At 43.8% G+C, this 21,285-nt stretch overlaps 1 protein-coding gene and 1 long non-coding RNA gene across 2 annotated transcripts in view; both read right to left on the bottom strand.

Moving 5' to 3' along the window:
• Positions 1 to 993: 993 nt before the first annotated feature.
• The window catches only part of LOC117442973 (unconventional myosin-VIIa-like), a 90,981-nt gene continuing 70,689 nt past the window's right edge, over positions 994 to 21,285 (bottom strand). The window contains exons 39-49 of the mRNA XM_034078934.1: positions 19,715 to 19,868; positions 18,130 to 18,285; positions 17,763 to 17,868; positions 17,569 to 17,682; positions 17,097 to 17,184; positions 15,091 to 15,197; positions 14,699 to 14,884; positions 14,173 to 14,289; positions 8,130 to 8,213; positions 3,712 to 3,831; positions 994 to 1,874 (exon numbers count right to left, since the gene is read on the bottom strand). Of these exons, the coding sequence (XP_033934825.1) occupies positions 1,782 to 1,874; positions 3,712 to 3,831; positions 8,130 to 8,213; positions 14,173 to 14,289; positions 14,699 to 14,884; positions 15,091 to 15,197; positions 17,097 to 17,184; positions 17,569 to 17,682; positions 17,763 to 17,868; positions 18,130 to 18,285; positions 19,715 to 19,868 (1,325 nt within the window). The 3' untranslated portion in view covers positions 994 to 1,781. The remainder of the gene's footprint in view (positions 1,875 to 3,711; positions 3,832 to 8,129; positions 8,214 to 14,172; positions 14,290 to 14,698; positions 14,885 to 15,090; positions 15,198 to 17,096; positions 17,185 to 17,568; positions 17,683 to 17,762; positions 17,869 to 18,129; positions 18,286 to 19,714; positions 19,869 to 21,285) is intronic.
• On the bottom strand, positions 12,023 to 13,060 carry LOC139433492 (uncharacterized). Its single transcript, XR_011642948.1, has 2 exons — positions 12,391 to 13,060; positions 12,023 to 12,170 (listed from the first exon to the last, which is right to left on the bottom strand). It is a non-coding gene; the product is annotated as an uncharacterized lncRNA (long non-coding RNA).

Here is a 21,285-nt window from a genome sequence, read left to right as displayed (position 1 = left end):
AGAGTGTATTCACAGTTCAGCCCTGGGTTGGAGGAGTTTCTTTGTAGTATTCTCCTTATTTGACGTGTTAAAGAATCACAGCCAGCTGTGGGAGACATGTGAAGAACATCTCATTGGTAATGATGACTCTTCAGCCTTTCCGTTGCCTAGTAACCAGGCACGAGGAGTCTGTGCTGAACAAACAATGGGATGTGAAAATATCCTTTTTCACAAAAAGGTGGATATCCAGTTATAAATGCTTTTGCAAACTAAAAACATTCATTACGAAAAATGATATTTGGAATGACAGTAAAAAAAAAAGATTGTTAGTTGACCTTGAGTTTGGGGTATGTTTTCAAACTACAGGAATGTTACAAAAACAGCAGCTGCACTCCACAGGAATTGTGGGTAATGCAGTCCCAACAGAAATAGAGAGATAATTAAGGCAATTAATTAAAGTAAAACTAAACACACGCAGCTGACAGTGATCTACAATATTACACAAGGTGTAAACATAAATCAACATACATGAAATAAGAATTAAAAAACAAATCCCCAATGTAAACTTCCACAAAGTGAGGCCTACAGCACTCTAACTCTCTGAGGGGCTCATACGGTTCTAAATATGCTAGGACCCTCACAACACTCCAGTTACACTGTTTGGTTCTAAGGCCAGAGAAAGCTTTTCCTACAGAAAACTCGAAGAGAGAACATAAACTCAACAACTCCATGACTTCATTATGTTAGATGCACCAGGCAGGGAAGGAAGAGGAAGAACTGTCACTAAAGCTCCTGTGGGGCTCCAATGTTCATCACACACACACACACACACACACACACACACACACACACACACACACACACACACACACACACACACACACACACACACACACACACACACACACACACACACACACACACACACACACACACACACACACACACACACACACACACACACACACACACACACACACACACACTCTCACACACAAAACAATTACACAATAGTCTGATGGATGAAAACGTTTATATTTTTAAATCCTTATTCCTGACGCGTTGTTATGCCCAGCTGTGCTTTGAGCTGAAGCCTAACGTTAGCATGCTAACTCCTGGAGTATAGCACGGTTTTTATGCAGTTTCAAATTAAATGTAAGACTTTGTAAATAACACAAAGAATTAAATCACATACACAAACATACCTTAATAAACATAGAGAGATTGAAAAACCATTAAACAATAAGGCCTATAATTATTAAGCATTTACATTAGTGTCACATTTCTATCAGCATGTCCCCATCTGTATATAATAAACAACAATTCATTAACAAAGGCATAATATGGATGGATTTAATGTTCAAAAATAGTGAGATTGAGTTTTTGCTAAACTCGGCACTTCCTGGATTTCCACCGGTCTCACTTGTAGTTTATAAATGTATACATTCTAATAACAGTTAGCTGATGTATTTCTGAGTCCTCACAGGTTCCAACATCCAGGCAGGAGACGTCAGAATGTTTTTTACGGAGTGTTCGGACAGTTTGGCCGTTCAGAGGTAGTCGTCCTCGCTGGACTCCTCTTCCTCGGGGGGTCTGTACAGGTGATAGTGGCTGGGGCCCTCCCCGGGGTCCTCGCTGCTGGAAGACAAACTGTCCTCTGTGAGCTTGGACTCTGCCGAGCTGACAGAAGGACTGCGGCTCATCCTCCACAGCTGGTGGGCAAAGGTCCGCCCCCAGCTGCAGTGCTGGCCAATAGGGCGCAGGAGCCGGACGAGCTTGGCGGCTTCCTGCCAGTAAGAAGTTCACTTGCTGTGGCCCCGCCCCGGGCGCTGCCGGTTCATGGTGGTCAGCATCTGACTGATGTAGGAGGTCAGCAGGTCGTCCATCTTGTAGCCCTGCAGGGAAGGGAAACACACACGTCACACACCTCTTGAAGGCGCACAGCGCGACGTTTCAGAACAGTTTAATTCAGTTTTGAAACTATGTCTGGGCAAGTTTACTCATTAATATCGCGTTAACGCCTTTAATAATAACGCGGACAATTATTTTTAATTAATATTATAATTTTGAAAGTCTGTACAGACAAATCATGCTCACAGGAGGGGGGGATGTTGATCAGTATTGGCTTAGTAGTGTAGTAAATGTAGTCCCCACATGCTTCAAGCACTCCACCATCGTTCCTGTCCCCAAAAAGTCTAAAACCAGCAGCCTCAACGACTACCGCCCAGTAGCACTCACCTCCATCATCATGAAGTGCTTTGAGCGGTTAGTCAAAACCTTCATCACCTCCTCCCTCCCTGACTCTCTGGACCCCCTGCAGTTTGCCTACAGAGCAAACAGGTCCACAGACGACGCCATAGCCCCCCCCCCCTCCACACTGCCCCCTCACACCTGGACCAGAGGAACACATGTGTGACAATGCTGTTCATTGATTACAGTTCAGCTTTCAATACTATTGTGCCCTCCAAGCTGGTCATCAAGCTCAGAGACCTCGGGCTCAACAGCGCCCTCTGTGACTGGATCCTGAACTTCCTGACGGGCAGACCCCAGGCAGTGCGGGCGGGTGGGAAACATCACATCCTCCACCCTGACCCTCAACACCGGAGCCCCTCAAGGCTGCGTGCTCAGCCCTCTCCTCTACTCCCTGTTCACTCACGACTGCGTGGCCACACACAGCTCCAACACCATCGTGAAGTTTTCTGACGACACGACCGTCATCGGCCTGATCACCGACGGCAAGAAGACTGATTGTAGATTACAGGAAGCAGCAAGGAGAGGGACACGCCCCCATCGCCATCAATGGGACTACGGTGAAGAGAGTCAGCAGCTTCAGGTTCCTCTGTAACTCACCAAAACAGCTCCACAGCGGCTCTTCTTCCTCCGCAGGCTGAGGAGGTTCAACATGGTTGGAGGAGCTCGGTCAAAATAATTTCATTGCCATTTCTACACTGTAGCTGCTGAGCATATGACAATAAAACCTTAGGATGGGCGTCATCATGCGTCTCAACCAATGAGAGCATAGGGGGCGGGCCTAAGACTGCTGCAGCGCTCACATGAACAGAAACAGAAAGATGTGGCGGGGACAGAAACATGGAGGAAGGTACAGAACTCCGACATGGTTATCCCACACTTTGAGGGGAACTTCTATAACAAACCAGATAACACGTTAAATCCCTGGCAGTGGCAAATAGCTTTGGTTTCACATTTGATTTGATTATATTAATTAAGGTTTAAGTTGAAATGTACAAGAAATATTTGAACTGCTACTGTGTAAAGGGAATACTGCTGTTAAAAAAGACCTTATTGTTTAAAGTGTTTGCAAACCAAATGGTATTGCCCTTTTTTTCATAAAGCAGTACTTTAAAATAAAAGTAGCAATACACTACTTTTGAATTCATTATTGAATTTTGTGATAACAATGCGAATAATCGTGATTAAAATGTTAATCGTTGCCCAGCACACATTGGAACACAAACAAGGAGGCAGCCCATCCAAAGACGGAAATAGGCTATCACATGAACAAGGGAAATGTAGTTCTTCATGATGGAGAACATCATGCTCCTCCTGCTGTCATTTCAGACTCTCGTGTGTGTGTGTGTGTGTGTGTGTGTGTGTGTGTGTGTGTGTGTGTGTGTGTGTGTGTGTGTGTGTGTGTGTGTGTGTGTGTGTGTGTGTGTGTGTGTGTGTGTGTGTGTGTGTGTGTGTGTGTGTGTGTGTGTTGCTGCCACCCACCAGCGAGGTCTCACACAGTAGTTTGCTTCCTCTGACCAGGTTGCCGATGGTGATGTGGAAGTAGGTGTTCCCACTGCTCCAGTTGGAGATCTTGGTGAAGGGATGAGTGGTGAGGATGTCCTACACACACACACACACACACACACACACACACACACACACACACACACACACACACACACACACACACACACACACACACACACACACACACACACACACACACACACACACACACACACACACACACACACACACACACACACACACACACACACACACACACACACACACACACACACACACACACACACACACACACACACACACACACACACACACACACACACACACACACACACACACACAGGTGAGCCTCTGACTTACTCTAAGGGACTAAAAGTCATTTATACAAATGGTTATAAATTATGAACTGTGAAACATGTGATAGATGACAGAGGGGGGGGGGTGAGTATATTACCTATTTAGCTAGGACATTCCACTGCTTGCTCTGAGCGTTATCTACAACATCTTATATAAAAAGAGTACAGACTGTCCTCAGGGCCATACTATACTTGATGACATCACATCGTTGTGTCTCTGATGCCCCTTTCACACCAGCGCCTTTTCAGCTCCGGCTCGGAGCTAGAGCCTGAAAAGCGCCGGGTTTTCCTGTTCACACCACAGCGGCGCCGGCTCTTAGCTCCGGAATCCGCTTCATTTCCAGCTCCAAAATTTGTCGGGCCAGAGGCAAGAGCTTTGGAGCTAAGAGGTGACGTCGCTTACGTCTCTCTTACGTCGAGGCGTGCAGGAAACTAAACCCACCTCCCCTGGGTCGACTGTTATGCCTGCCTACAAGCAGTAGTGCCTATAAACACACTTTATAAAGTCAGGCAGCACTAACCAGTGTGATTCTGTTTATTTGTACCTTACTTTGACCATCCGTTCGCTGTTATCGATCATTGTGGAGAGAGGCAGACGTGTTGTTTTGTATTATTGCAGCTATCGGATGCAAGTAGTCAGTTTAGCTTCGGTTGCTATGGTAACATCACCCGTTTTATACCAGAGGAACTTTCATAACAGCGTTGTGATATCAAACAGTGTCAATTCAGACTGACACACATTCACTTAGGCTAAGGGAACTGGGGATATGCATCAGCTGCTTGTGTGAGTCGGACAGTGAATACTTTAGAGCGGCCGCTGCAGTGCGAGCTAACCGGGAGCTAACGGGAGCTAACGGGAGCATACACTCCGTGGAAGAGCAGCCAGCACTGCAGCGGTCGGTAAATGCTGCAGAAACACATTAATAAACAATGAACCACGGCACTCTGGAGCAAAGTATATATTCAATTTATTCTGGCTTCGTGTGATTAAAAGCAACACGATCATCGACCCGACGCAGTTGTTGTTGTTGTTGTTGTTGTGAGCGCCGTAATGGCTGCCGTTGGGGAGCAAATCAGCGACGTAAACGGTGACGTCATGACGCAGCAGGGGCAGCTCTGCGGCGCCAGTGGGCGGTGTGCACAGAGCGGGAGCTGAAAAGGGAAACCGGAGCTGAACCAGAAAAGCTCCCGCTCGGAGCTAGAAACTGAAAAGCGCTGGTGTGAAAGCCGCATTAAAGAGAGTAGCTTATTTTCACAAATGTCCCCAACCATAACACTGTCATTCTAAATGTAAGTGGTTCGAACCTCCATCTCCTACAAGTGAATGCTGAATAACATACACACAGTGGCGACTTGTCATTAGGGGCAGGTGCACCTAGTGTCAGCAGAAAGTATTACAAATAATGATTACAAAAAAATGCAAAAAATAAATTAAAAAATATATAAAATATATTGTAAGATCATGTTTAATCATCTGATTCGTCTGTACATTGCTGTTTTAGTATGTGCTCTTCTAATTAGTGTCTACAGTGTGTGCCTATTGAGCTGTTTGGAGCCATGTGGGACAAAACCCGATCCTGCCCCTCCCTCTCACTGTCTAAGTGAACGATGACTGCAAAAACTACACTGTGCATGCTCAGAGTATTGTCCTATTTAATGTGTGTGGCAAAAAAATAATGACCATAGGGGCATAGAGCTGCCATCCCCACCATACGCCATCTCACATCATTCAGAGCTGATTGGCTGTAAGTACGTGTGCCGCAAAAAGTGTGGTGTGTGAAGAGGAGACGAGAGAGCTGCAGTGAGGCGTCCTAAAACCAGGAAGTAAGCTGCGCATGGCTTCCCTCAAGCCCCCAGGAAGTGCGCCGGACTCAGATGAAAATATTCGTGCTGGCCAAACGGCGATACTACACTTCCGTTTGGTTGCTGGGCCCGGAAACACTTTTTCCCATTGACTTACATGGGGAAAGAGTGGTCTGTAACTCGTTGGATACTTTTTTTTAAACTAAATAAACTACCCAGTATGAACACTTGTATAGCCCTTATTAAAAACATTCGTTCCTCAAGTTGTAATAATGTGCTAATAACGTTATTCTGAGAGTTATTTCCCTCTGCATTATGAACGTGCATCTAACCCACGGGACCGCGCCGCCCGGCACGTTCATGTTACGTGTCCCGACCAATCAGAGCACACTGTGCTCACAGGGAGGGTGAGGGCTGGAGCTACTGGAGCTACAACGAGCCGTTAAAGGCAGAGAGTGAGATTCAGTGAATACACGTAGTTTACAGAGATGCTGTTTGAGAAACCAATGTGAGTTGCGTTTATCTTTACCCATGGATGCACAATAAGAACGGACCCATATCGTCTCACTGCCAGCCCACGGAGCTGTAATACTGGATATATTGCACATGTTTGCTGTAATTCATTATCATACTACATGGGCCGTATGATTACATTTTGTACCGTAAATGTTGTATTAAATAAAGTTAATATTACTTATTATTATATATATATTATATATTATATATATATATAATATATAATATATATAATAATAAGTAATATTAACTTTATTATTGGTATTCTTATATATATATATATATATGTATATATATATATATATTATATATATATATATATAAGAATGATTGCACTGTATATATATATATATATATATATACAGTGCAATTGTTCTTTCATGCTAAAAGAAGCTCTGTTGCTTGGATATCACTAGATCCTGTTGCAGCGTAATATAAGTACATAACGATTGATGTGTACATTAGCATAATTACTAGCTAGCCGCTAGCTGCTAGCTGCCGCCTCGTTAATATCAAATCCATCATAATAACAAATCATTACCATGCTGTCATGAACGTGCGGTGCTGTTACGTGTACGCAAATTGACGTGCTTGATGTGAACGAGAATGTTGGTTAAAGTTGCGCATGTGCTATGAGCGCACATACGGGTACTTCTCAGGCATGCCGGGTAATCTGTGACGTTTCGCTCTCTCAAAAGTTGGGCCATTTTATCATCATGCGCCAATGAGCAACTCTCATAGGAATGAATGAGGCCCCGCCTCCCACACTGTATCCAGTTATTATTATACATCCATGGCTTCCCTCCACAAAAAAGCAATGAGATTTCTCCATAGGATTTTAGAAAATAGCTCCAAATAAGATCTGTGGGAAACGTGGCTGTTAGATAAATGCACGTTTTGTTCAGCCAGATAATATCCACATGTCTACCCTACTTTTATCATTTTCGAATCATAAATCTATTGATTAGATTAGATTTATGATAGACTTTTGAAACTACAAGAAGATAAGGAGGACTTTTACAAAAAAGTAATAGAGATGTTTGTCCAGAAGGATAGGCAAATGGACTTCATCTTCATGTCAAGGTAAGACTGCAATTGTATTGAAAATGGGATCTTACTAAGAGAGAACAATTCAATATTTAAATGATCAAATTAAATTTTTGGGGTATCCTTCTCTTGAACTGTCTGTTTAAAATTAATTGAAGCATCAGACAAAAAAAGCTTTTGTAAATAATATTATATTTTGATTTAGGTCAAAATATAATATTTGTAAACCTGAAGAGCCAGTGCCACTGCGTCACCAGCCATGAACCTCACTGCAGAAGCTTATATATAGACATCTGAGTTTTTTGTGCCCCACCACTTTTGTACATATAGAAACGCCACTGCATACACATGTGAAGACAAATCCAAACAGGGCATTACAATAAGTCCTATATCCTTCGCAGCAGCCTCCCCCTCACTCTGGAACCCCCTCCCCAGCCACGTCAGATCTGCCAACACTCTCACATCATTCTACAATCCCTCAAAACTCACCTTTTCACTCTTGCCTTCAACTCCTAATCCTCGCCTATCCCACCTTGCTTAGCACTTTTTTACTTTTGTTGTTATTTTTTTTTACTTGCTTGTAAAGCGCTTTGAGCACCAGGAAAAGCGCTTTATAAATGTAATGTATTATTATGATATGATCGCACTGGTTCCGACACAAACACTCACCTTGGTCTTGGGGTCGATGAGGCTGACTCCGTGCTTGTTGATGGCGATCAGCAGGATCTCTGGGAAGTTGGGCTCTGTGGTTTGCTGCAGACACATCAATGTTGTTGGAAATGTTAATATCTATTCTATCGAGCCGTTTGGTCTATCAAATAATCATGGTACATAAAAACCCTTCATATGATTTGTGTGCAAAATGTTTGTTTTGAAAGGTGAAAGGTGAAAGGTCAGACTAAAGGTCTTTTGAAATTGATATGTTTTATTAACATAAAGGCAAATGCTTGTTTGTGAAAAGCTGAGCAATAGACAGTTTTTTGATTCAGCTAGGTGTTAGGTGCTAGGCCAGGGGTCTGCAACCTTTTTGACCAAAAGAGCCATTTCGCTCCTTTTTCCCAAAATATGTTTTGTCTAGAGCCGCAAAACATATTTCATAGTTTTTTATTGTTATATCAGACAAAAACTACAGTTTTTTTGCATTTATTAGGCTATTTATTACATGATATAAAACTGTTAACCTCTAATAAGAAACAAAGAACTTTTATAAGGAGAATTAAAAATAATACACAGGCCTACTTTAAAATAAATTAAACACAGCACTTGGGGAGTCCTCTGCACATTTGAAGGGGAAACAAATATGATTAAATGGGCCCACTTTGAAATAAATAAAACATATATCTGCACCCTAAAAAGAGTTAAAGGTAAGAATGGAGAAACCAGCTCGAGTGCGCTAGAATTTGAAAGTACACAACCGGAAAAAATATGCCTCTTCCTTCAGACTTTCTTACAGAGTCCCTCCTCCAACACACACGAACGCACACATGACCAATGAGGGCACGAGATAAGTTTGTGCCCAGATGGAAGGCTGACAGGCAGGTAGGCCATCCAGTTACTTTAGCCGGGCCCGGCTCAGATGATTGGTCGTGCTTTTTACAGCGCTCCGGCTTCCAGAGATTAATTTTTGTATGTATTTATTGTCAAAGCATTTTATATATTCATTGCTATCGGGACGTTAAGAGCATTCCATGGAATATAACAAAAAGTGTTTTCTGAAATGAATTACATACCCCATTGAATAAAGAGGCGAAGTCCCTCCCTTTCCGGGAGCCTCCATGGGACCCCGGAAGCGTAAAATTATACATTGAAGTCAATGGAGAGAGAAAGGTTATCTTTTGATCCCGTTTGAATTGTGCCACGAATGACACATATGATGTTTGTCAATTTAAAAGAATATTTTGCAAGTCAACATTTTTTAAATGTGTCGTAAAACTGTGAAGTTACACATTTTTTTGTGTGAAACCGCTGAGTGAACTACAGGTCTCTTGGTCTCGCACAATACGCGTCACCATCACAAAGATGGCCGTCACGTTAGCAAATTTCACCTGTTTCTTTCAGAATGAGAATAAAAGTATAAAACGAGGTGACTACAAGTCTGGACACGTTGAGAGCTGTACATACACGAAAGGGGAGTTATTCGGTTCTGTAAGAGCAGCGGGACCGGCTTTACAAGATGTTGGTGAGTAATATGAGTGCAATGTGTAACGTTAATGTCAGCTAGCTAACATTAGCTAACAAGGTACACTAACGTGTTTTGTTTCAGTAACTAGTGTTCTCCTTTAGAACTTCGTGGTCTGTGTGTGCTGTGGATAACATTAGTGTTCACAAGAACAAGGTAAACTCCCGTGTTTTGTTTTAGTTGCTCTTCAGATTGAAGCGGCCAGTTTTATATCGACTATACTGCATGTGTGATCTCCTTTTACATCTCGTTGTGTCATTTGAGTTTATTTGCTGTGTGTAGATTCAAGGGTTTTGGTTATCTTGTCAATTTGTTTGGTTATCCAGGCACAGCTGTGTGTGACTCCCTCTGGTACACTGGTATGTGTTTTCCTAATGTAGAGAGCATTGATTAATTAATAAACTACACACTGAGTCTAGATCCTGACCAAATCCTTTTTTATTGTTGATCAAATGTTTTTCAAAAATGTATTCATACACATTTAGAAAAATACAATGTACAATCACAACCAGTACAACACACATTACAAAAAATACAGAAAAAACAAACAATAACAACAATCAGACAAAACTATGGAAAAATAACCCCTCCCACCCCCAGATCCGGACCATCCTTGTATTATTGCTCATTCAATCTATTATAGCATGCTAACAAACATGGTACTTACTTTATTTGTACAGATCTGCATGGGAGACGATGGCGCGATGCAGAGCGCTGTCTGTGATTGTGCACGGGGGATGTACAAATGCAGCCACGCTGCAGCATTGGCAATATGTGCCATGTGGCAGATCAGCTCCACAGATGTTGAGTGCCAGTGGAGGAAGCCTGGCACTTCCAAAGTAGTCCAGCCGGTGTCTCAACTTTACCAACAGTGAGAGGAGACATACAACCCACTGGCCAGAGACATCGCCACTCAGGATGTAGACTGGTTCAGGTCTGCACTGAGGGGCGCACAGTGTGGCATGGCATGGCTTTTGTCACCTGAGCCAGAGCCGCGGCCTCAACATCAGGCCATTGTCACCGTGCCGGAGCTGGTGAAGGGGCATGGGGGTCGGTGGCTTGAGGCAATGCTTGCCTCAATGCGACTGAGCAGAGACCAGCAAGCTGCCATCCAGACAGCCACCGGAGGACAGCGGACAAAGTGGCAGTTACACAGGCGGGGCAGGTTGACAGCCAGCAAGTTTGGTGCTGTGCTGCGGTCGGGACTTTCATCCACTCCATGCGCGTCCCTCATGAAGAGGGTGCTCGGGGGGTACAACTTGGACGGAGTCATGGCTGTCAACTGGGGGGTTGTAAACGAGGCCGAAGGGGTGAAGGCTTTTGTGCAGGCCTATCAGGTGACAGTGTTCGAGTCTGGTCTCTTTGTGAGTGAGTCGGTGTTTTGGGAGCATCCCCCGATGGACTTGTGCAGCCATCTGCCCTGTTGGAGGTGAAGTGTCCACCATCATTATATAGGATATATATATATATATATTTGTATACATATCTGTAAATTGTATAATTTTATTTGATTTAAAAGTATTTTTGATCTCTGTCTATAAACACAAACTGAGTAAGATTGACAATAAAGTTGACTTTGAAAAATATATATATTCTTTATGAAAATAGTTGACTGTTGGAGAAATGAATCCAAATGAAACGTTGGACTGAACTACAACTACGCCTTTAAATCTCTACGGACTGTTCTTCAGTGGGATGGCAAATTCCTATCTTTAAACATTTATTAGTTTTTTCTCAGAACAGATTTGATTTTCTGAAGTTAATTTAACTTAACCATGTAAGGTCATTATTAAAAAGGTACAATCAATTTGTTTAGGGTTGAATAAAATAATGATAAACATTTCATTTGGATACTTTACTGACAGAATAAGAAACTCAATGATGCTCTACTCACCTGTTCCTTTTTATAAAGTGAAACAGTTGAAACGATAGATTTTAGTAAACTTAAAAACAACCTTCTCCAAAAGCTATCAAGGAATATACCTAATACTTGTTTTAGAACTTTATTACATATTTTTATATAAATAGTTTGAGTGATCCATAATTGACAGAAGCTTGTGTTTACACTGACCTGTCACTCATATATTAATGTCTTTGTAACTTCAGTAAACCACGACCTCACTCATTTCTTTCATCACGGTTCAGTAAACTAAGTGACACATGAACCAGTTTAATCATTATAATAACGTAGGATTGCAACTCTTTGAAACTGTAGGTGGCTCTTAAAAGAGCCGTTGTGTTTGGGTGTGCTGGTCTCAGGCCAGTCTAAGCCCTCTCTCGCGGATGCAGCTGGATGTCCTTGGGCATGATGTTGACCCTCTTTGCTTGGTTCATCTTACTGGGGGGCAGCTACATGGATGTCGGTGCAGTCCTCATTGTGCAGTTGAAGGCAGAATGAATTTATTATTGACTCCGAATGAAGCACAACTTCATGTCATACAATACATTGACTTTGTTTGTAATTGTGTAAAAAAATAAAGCATTGATTAGCAAGCAGGACCTGCAGGAACAGAGCACGGTGATGGATGGAGCTGGGAAGAGAGAAGAATAAAGAAAACAGATCAACTTCATTATCGGATATTAAAAATTCAATTTCAAAACAAGTTGCCGCTCCTACAGTTTTCTAGTGTGTAAAGATGATTTCACTTGACCTATGCACAATATCACACTCAATACATGTGTGTCTCTGGGGGGTGCATTGTGCCTTTGATGTATATAAATAATATACCATAACCAAATACTATTACGTACAGTGGAAATCAGGTTGCCAGAGCAGGTCAGTGTGCATGTTCCTCAGGGTCTCAGCAGTTACAGGTGAGGGAAAGAAAATAAAAGAGAAAAAGGTCAGTAACAACACTTTAAAGTAACAACACTTTGAATAATTATCTCTTTTAATAATGTTCTATCAGTAATCACTCAACTACTGTCTTTCCAACAAACAGATTGACTCACTATCATCACAATGAAACACGTCCAGAAGAATGGACCACAGATGGAAATGAGCTATTAGCTATAATCTGGCATATTGCATCTCTTCTCTTTGCTGAGATTAATGTTTTTGTATGCATGGTCCTTCTATAAATAAATACATGGCATGCAAAGCTGCCTGCCTGCCTTCCTTCGACTCTCCCTGAACTGCCTGATCTTTTAATGTTCAATGTTAACCATTTGAGCAGATAGCATTAAGTAGAAAAGATCGCAGATGCTAATCTGCCGTTAGCCTACCTCCCGCCCCCTTAGCACCTGGTGGAGGGGGCGATAGGCTCCTCTTCAAATGTTTCACAAAATACTTAACATCATGACTACTCTTACTGTTTAACATTTGGGTTCACTTCATGTTAAGGCTAATACAAATGACAAGGCTAAGTAATGTGATGCTAACTAACGTGCTCGCTACTAGCTATGTAGCTAGCTTGACTGTGTTCCATGCACAACATGTATATTACCTGATATATTTGGTCCAACGACTCCTGGTCCTTTCATCAGACGGGAAGCGATAGAACGAGCTATGATCTATAAGTATGATCACTTATGTGATTACAACCTGGTACAAAGCACACAGGCATCTTGTAAAAGTGAATTTATTTTTAGCAATCTCTTATTTATTGGAGGGAATAAATCAGTTATGAGATCTTCTTCTTCTTCTTCTTCGCTTTAATTACGAGTCGCAACCACTTGGAGCATTATCGCCTGTGACATCACTTACGCGAGCCAGAATGGGATTTGGGATTTGGGATTTGTAGTCTTTGTAGTCGCGTATTTTTCATAGTCTTATATTTCAACAGTTTTACGACAAAATGTGACTTTTTTGACATGGAACTTATTGTTTAAGATTGACAAACATCATATGTGTAGTTCGTGGCACAATTCAAACGGGATCAAAAGATACGTTTTCTCTCTCCATTGAATTCAATGTTAATTTTTCGCTTCCGGGGTCCCATGGGCCGGAAGTAGATGGGCGTGACTTCGCCTCTCTATTATGACTGACGATCGTCAGCTGTCTTCCTCTCCCTCGTAAAGGCTGCACCACCGTTGACAACTTCTCTCTACATATCAAACATACCGGTAAACCAGCATCGTTTGCTGTGAAAGCAGATAACTCTGTCCACGCAGAATTAAATCCTGTGTTCCTCCGGTACTTTTCTTTGATGTATCCATAGTTCGCTCATCGAGCCGGGGGTCAGGTTATTCGCCTCCAAGAAAAGGCGCTCGCGCGGGACCGGAGCAGGATGTGACGCATATTTTAGTTGACCTAATTAAAACCGTTTTGTTTTTTATTTATGTGTCACAGTATCACCTCAAAATACAACATACGAAACATTTTCAACCATGCAACAACATATAAATAGTCCTACAAATACTTTTATTTTCTTCTTATTTTTGTCTAAGCTCAGGGGAGCCAGAGCAGAGGGCTTAAAGGGCTGCATGCGGCCCGTGGGCCGCGGGTTGCCGACCCATGTGCTAGGCAGAGGAAGGGGGGGATTGGTCTGGCCTACGAGACAGACAGGAATTGACATGCACAATTGTGTTTACCTTGACCTCAAAGAAGGCGGAGCCAAAGGTGGGCCACTTGAAGATAATTTTCAGGAACATCAGTTTGGCTTCTTCTCTGGATTTACCCGCCTGCTTGTTGAAGTACGCAACCACCGACTGTATAATACACACACCCACACCCACCCACACACACACACACACACACACACACACACACACACACACACACACACACACACACACACACACACACACACACACACACACACACACACACACACACACACACTGTATTAATTACAAAAAATAGTTTCATCTTTAATGACTTAATGCAAAACGTCCATTTCATTTATAGTTGACACAAATATAGCAAATGGCTTTATTCTGTTAAAAATAAACTATGTGTCACGTAATCATCTAGTTTGACAAAATATATTTGTATTGACATGTTCTTAACACATGTCACTCTACTTCCTACTAGTTGGGCATACTGCGTTACAGACACTTAGTTTAATTAAAGGTATTAAACTATATAGCTTTGTCATTAGAGCCTTTGCAAGTTTACCCTTTTCCAGTCATCAGGTGACATCTGACGAATGAGATCCTGGGGAACCAGCTCCCGAAGCATCTTGGGAATTGTAGGAAAGTGGGATTTGTCATCTTCAAACTTCACACGGTAGATGAGCGCTGCGAGTTGGAACACCTCTTCTCGTGAACACTTATGGTAACCACGCAGGTACTTAGGCAGCTCCTAGATACAGCAAGAGAATCATTAATATTATTTACAACACAAATGTAGTTCTTGTCTATAAATCAAATTTTTGGGCAAATTGTCAAAAGATTATAAGTAGCGGTATAAATCAAAATAAATGTGTGTGATGTAAAAACTAAAGATGAGTGAATAAGAGTGTTGCTGGGGGAAAGCAGCAACGTGTTTCCTCTTGCTCAGAGTCAGACCTGGTAGTAGTGAAAGATGGAGTCTGCGAAGGAATCCTTCCCTGGAACTGTGATGGTCCACAACTTCTTCATGAAGAACACCTGGTAGGTGAGGGAGGGGACGATCCCTGCACCGTGCGAGGGGAGAGGGAGACATATTAGTTTATATAGAAATATATGTTTTTTAATAAAGGTTTTTTCAGCCTCTGTCATTAAGGTAACACTTTTCAAAAGCCCTGCAGTGTGTGCATTTTAAGCACACCTGACAATAAACAACAACAACAACAACTTCTCACTCCAACAAACAGTGAAGACTTCCTCTGTCCACTCTTTAAGACTGACTGGGCTACAGCGCTAACACCTGTGCTGTGGGGCATGATCATTATGACACTGACCTGTCCAATATGCAGTATTAGTGACAAGGGCCTTGTCACTAAGGTGACTTCGTCACTGTGGACTGACGGCTTCAGAGGCCTGTGCTACGAAGCAGGATTTTCGCTTAGCGGCTAACTTCAGGGAAAACTCTGGGTTTCCGGTCCTACGACGCTGGTTCTCTTTTTAGCAAGCTAGATCTCCATGGTAACTGATGCTGAGCGGCTAACCTGCCCCGGAGCAGGTTAGGTTGCAGGCTTAGCCCCCTGATAGAATGACTAATAAAGAACTGCTAACAGAGCACTTAGATACTAATAAAGGACTGGCTTATCTAAAGCCAGTTGAGTGGCACTTGAAATGTTTGGCTCTATGAAACCAGATGTTCTTATATGATTCTGTTTTCTTCAAGGTTGTGTCTTCCTGGGCGAATGTACTTATTGTAAGTCGCTTTGGATAAAAGCGTCAGCTAAATTCAATGTAATGTAATCCCACCGGAAGCGTCTGCGCTGCGCTGCGCTGCAGCTCCTCCTGCGTCATAACCCACCAGGCGCGTTTCAAAACGTTGCGGAAGCGGAGCGTCGTGTGTGCAGCCTCGCAGTTGTTGTTGATTTAAACACGAGTTTATTTGGGGGATGGGCCTGGGCCGGATGAACGTTCCACTTCCTGCCTGCGCTGCGTCAAAAATAGGATTCATCCTATATTTTAGAGATTCCTTGCGGCGAGGAGCTTCTGGGACGCTTCGAGCCGCGGCGCAGCGGGTCTGGTGGAATAGCACCCATTGATTAGAGTGGCCGCGATCGCTAAAAACGCTGCAGCCGCAGCGCAGACGCTCCTGGTGGGATTAGGGGGTAAGAGCTCAACTCAGTGAAAGCACTGCCTGCTGACCAATCAGAGCTCAGTGTTGTGGCTTTTATCCTGGATCAAGAGTTTAAGTCATGAATGTTTAAAGTTTAACTTTTTCATATGTCTAATATTATAGTTGACTTTTCATTCAGGAAGTGTGACGCTGCACTGTCAGTACGCTTGTCCATGTTTGTGATTGGTCGAATGCTCCAGATGCCACCCCTTTCATGTGAACACGCACATAGCTAGATAAGACACGGCTGGCTGGAGCGATCCACTTGATAACCAGCGAGAGCACGTGTTTTAGATTAGGCCAACCGGCTAACTCAAACATATCCAGGTTATGTTGAACCAGCTTCGTAGTACAGGCCTCTGGCCTTGTATATTGCACGTGTTTTATTTTGAAAAGTGTTCCCCCTCCCGTTCTTTCTGTTGCTCCTGATTATGTTCACCTGGTGCCCTGTGTTGTCTCCTCCCCACTCACCTGTGTCTTGTTGGGTTCCTTAGTGTGGGTATTTAGGCTCTGTGTTTTGTGGGGTGTGTGAGATCTTGTGGCTGGTGACTGTGCTCACAGGAACAGCAGGATTGAGGCTGTGTCCTGTGCTCGAATTTAATAAATGCCCACAGCGGGTTATATTTTTGGACGTTCTTCCTCTGCCTCCTTGCTTGGTCGGGCCACTCAACGGGCAGTCTCACAGGCCTACTTATTTGTGGCACTTTTAGTACCTTCCACCAAGGGCCGTTACCACAACAACAGGAGGTTTCTGAACAAACTGGGACTCTCAAGAATGATGGATGGATCAGAGACCAACCTTCTTTAGCTGGTCGAGATTTCTTGATCCAGTCCGTCAAATGTCTGACAAAGTCAAAGAAGAAATCTCCCTCTGGCACACTGATCACCTACACACACACACACACACACACACACACACACACACACACACACACACACACACACACACACACACACACACACACACACACACTATTTTTAAATACTATTGAAATTGCAGTAAATCCTTAATTTTAACTTTCAAATGATTTGGTAAAGATCAATACATAAGTAATATTTAAAAAAACATGTGAATACTTGAAATATGAATTATATTGAAAAAACGTTTTAAGTGCTGGATCAGATATATGTTATATAAATAAAGGTCAAAGAACATTAGTGACAACACGTAAATACCAGAACATAGTTAAGGGTATCGGAGACCCTTTACATGGGACATTAAGTCTGAACGTGTTCTTCTGAACGTCTGAGACCTCTCCCTGACCTCTGACCTTGTCTGAGATCTTGACGAAGAGGCTGAAGCCTTCTGGAGATTTGAGCAGCAGTCTGGTGGAAATGTTCAGGCAGAAATCCTTGGCTTTGGTGCTGGACTCCACCTCAAACGCCTGCAGGCAGAGCCAAATAATCTCAATTTTCAGAAGACACTTTCTTACTCCAAATGTGTATTCCTGTTTGTGTGTCCTACCTCGTCTGTGTCGTCAGGGAAGTACACTTTGTGGAAGATCTGTGTGGTCTTATGCTGGATGGCCTCCACCTCCACCAGATGAGGGGGGTATTTCCTGGATCCATTACTGTGATCATGATAATGCATGGTGGTAAAAAGGCAGCAGTAGGAAAAACTACAGTCAAGTACAATATTGTCTTCTAAAATGTAGTAGAAGAACATTACATAGAAATAGTTAAGTGTACTTAAGTATGATGATTGAATAAATGTAATTAGTTCCACCACTGGCTGTAAAGTATGTAGTTATAGCTTTGTGGTTGATAAACAGGTGCGGCACATGTGAACTCTCAGTATAACACTCATCAATAATCAATAGAAACAAAGTCACCGTAGAGCTTTGTGAAGCCTCTGCATGCAGTCTCCAGACAGAGGGTGGTGCTTCTTGGACTGGAGGAAGCGCTGGATGTGAGGCAGCAGCATGTTACTGGGAGGAAACAGACCGGTACACAGCCACAGCAGCTCCCAGCCCTTCTCCTCACTGTACCTGCAGCAAGACACACTCACACTCAGCTTCTGCACAACACCGAGGACCATGGGCACTGAATGCAGCACACACACTCATCTTTCTGAGTAATACCAAACATCCACTTGTAATTGGTATACTGTTGGAGTAGAACTTTCCTTAACGAGATGCTCTGTATTAGAAAATAGTGTATTACAGTGAATAATACACTATTATTATATAGTAAAATAAGTGTAATGTTGAGGTGTGGACATTGTCAGCCCAATGACTGAGTGTAACTCTGTAACACTGTAAGAAAGTTGAGGGTCCAGCTGCCAGGCCCGTATGTGCGTGTGTGTGTGTGTGTGTGTGTGTGTGTGTGTGTGTGTGTGTGTGTGTGTGTGTGTGTGTGTGTGTGTGTGTGTGTGTGTGTGTCAAGACGGCAGGCGAAAAACCTTTTAAAATGTGTGTTTTCTGAATGGAGATTGGCTAAGCTAACGCAGTATGCTCCGACCGTCCACACTCACAACAACGGTCTACAGACATAAATAAACCAGCGACTGTATTCTCCATGACACAGGCAGTCTGTGGTTTGTACTTGTTTAACTTTTGTCTGGTTTCTGAACAGATATGAGGAGCTGTGAGCTCTGAGGGCTAACAGCTAACGGCTGATGTTTTGGTTTTGTGGTTCGCATTGAAGATGACGTCATGGCCCCACCTACATTACTATAGTTACTGCCCCAGTTCCAGAACTGTAATGGAAACGCAGCATAAAGTGAGCCTGGCCTACCAAGGCCTAACTATACCGTACTAAGCCGTGTGAGGCCCTGCAGTGGAAATGCGCCATTAGATCTTGCCGGGTTGCCGAGTGGGGCCAGACTCCAGCAAAGGTCAATTGTGTCGAGAGTGCGCCATCTAGTGGGATCAACTGAAATGCCGGGTATTGCAGGAAAAAGGCAAAATTAATGCGGTCTTTACTATAATTTGGACAATTTTGTACCAATATTCGGCGGGCCGGATTAAAAAGCCCAACGGGCCGTATATGGCCCGCGGGCCTTAGTTTGCCCATGCCTGGGTTAGACTATACAAAAAGGAAAGCACGTTCACATCTTTGTTCCGGTCGTCCGGAGACTGGCCTGGGTTTTCATTATTTTCAGAATAAAACTCTATGCATCAGACTCTGATCTTCTGCAGTGCATTTTGTGAACCTGATGAGACTCCAAGTGCTACCGAACAGCTGAAGATTAAAAATGTTGTTGAAGAGGTCCGTGGTCAGATACTAGCACAACCAAGGATCTTTGTTTTTATAAACAACAATATATTAGTGACATTTTGTGGATTAAATAATATCAGTGTTTTTAGTTAAAATAGTTGTTAAAAAACGTAATAGTATTTTAGTGTGAACTAGACTATCTCTCAGCAGAGGGAGGACTCCACAGAGGGGGGGCTGATGGAGGCGGGGCCCACTCACTTGACGTGGTTGTCGGTGAGCTGTTTGATGATCTGACAGTAGATCTCGTCCTTCAGAGGCTCCGCCTTCAGCGCCCCCTCAAAGATCTGGTCCGTCAGCTCGTTGACGGAGCGCGAGCGTTTGGATGGGTAGTCGCCCATGTACTTCATCATAGGTGGGACAAAGGTCAAGGGCAATGCAACCTGAGGGACTGGAACTCATGTGGACATGTGGACACGGCAGAGGTGGGGACTCGAGTCACATGACTTGACTCGAGTCGCATATTTTTGGACTTGATAAAACATTGATAAAAGACTTGACTTGATTAAAAAGAAACAAAGAAACAAAACAAAACAGAAAAGCAGTCAGGAGGAAGTTGGTTGGGGGGGGGGGGCTTATGGATACAGAGTTGAAGAGGTGGGTTTTGAGGCGGGACTGGAACAGGGTGAGGGACTCAGACTCACGGAGGTCTTGGGGGAGGGAATTCCAGAGCTTCGGGGCTGCCACAGGGAAGGCTCTATCCCCGAAGCTCCGGAGTTTGGCCTTGGGGATGGAAAGCAAACCGGCTGAGGTGGGTCTGAGGGACCGGGGTGGTTGGTAGAGGATGAGGAGGTGAGTGAGGTAGGGGGGGGAGGGCAGATGGTGGAGGGCTTTGTAAGTGAGGACCAGAAGTTTGTAATGGGTGCGGTGTGAAACGGGGAGCCAGTGGAGTTCTTTGAGGACCGGGGGGGGTTGTGATGCCATGATTTGGTGTGGGTGAGGAGTCTGGTGGCTGCATTCTGGACACACTGGAGTCTATTGAGGGATGTAGTGCTGATGCCGTAGAGGAGGGAGTTGCAATAGTCAAGGCGGGAGGAGGTGAAGGCGTGAATGAGTCGCTCAGCTGCAGGGCGGGTGAGAGAGGGACGGAGTTTGGCAATATTGCGGAGGTGGAAAAATGAGGTTTTTACAACTTGACGGATGTCAAGTCGGAGGGAGAGGGTGGGGTCAAATATAACGACAAGGTTGCGTGCCTGGGTGGAGGGGGAAACAGGGGTGCCATCAATGATGACTGTCAGGTTGGGGGTTTTGCTGAGGGTGGATTTGGAGCCGATGAGGAGGTGTTATTGCTGTTGAGTTTGAGGAAGTTGTGTTGTATCCAGGATTTTATTGCAGTCAGACAGGATTCGATGTGGGTGAGGGGGGGGGGGGATTTGGTGCTGAGGTAAATCTGTGTCGTCAGCGTAACAGTGAAAGTCCAGGTTGTATTGGCGGAGAATCTGACCAAGGGGGAGGATGTAGATGATGAAGAGGAGGGGGCCGAGTACTGAACCTTGGGGAACACCTTGGGTGACTGAAGCTGTGGCAGAGGAGTGGTTGTTGAGGGAGATGAAGTGGGATCTGTCGGAGAGGTAGGACTGGAGCCACCTGAGTGCAGTACCTTCGATACCGATATCCTGGAGTCGGGTAAGCAGGATGAAGTGGCTCACGGTATCGAAGGCTGCACTCAGGTCGAGGAGGATGAGGATGTTGAGGGAACCGGTGTCAGCAGAGGTGAGGAGGTCATTGAGGACTTTGATGAGTGCCGTTTCTGTGCTGTGGTGGGGACGAAA

This window comes from Pseudochaenichthys georgianus, unplaced genomic scaffold (assembly GCF_902827115.2).
Source record: "Pseudochaenichthys georgianus unplaced genomic scaffold, fPseGeo1.2 scaffold_514_arrow_ctg1, whole genome shotgun sequence".
Lineage (NCBI taxonomy): Eukaryota > Metazoa > Chordata > Actinopteri > Perciformes > Channichthyidae > Pseudochaenichthys > Pseudochaenichthys georgianus.
Note: the sequence above shows the minus strand (reverse complement) of the source record. Positions and strands in the feature narration are given on the sequence as shown.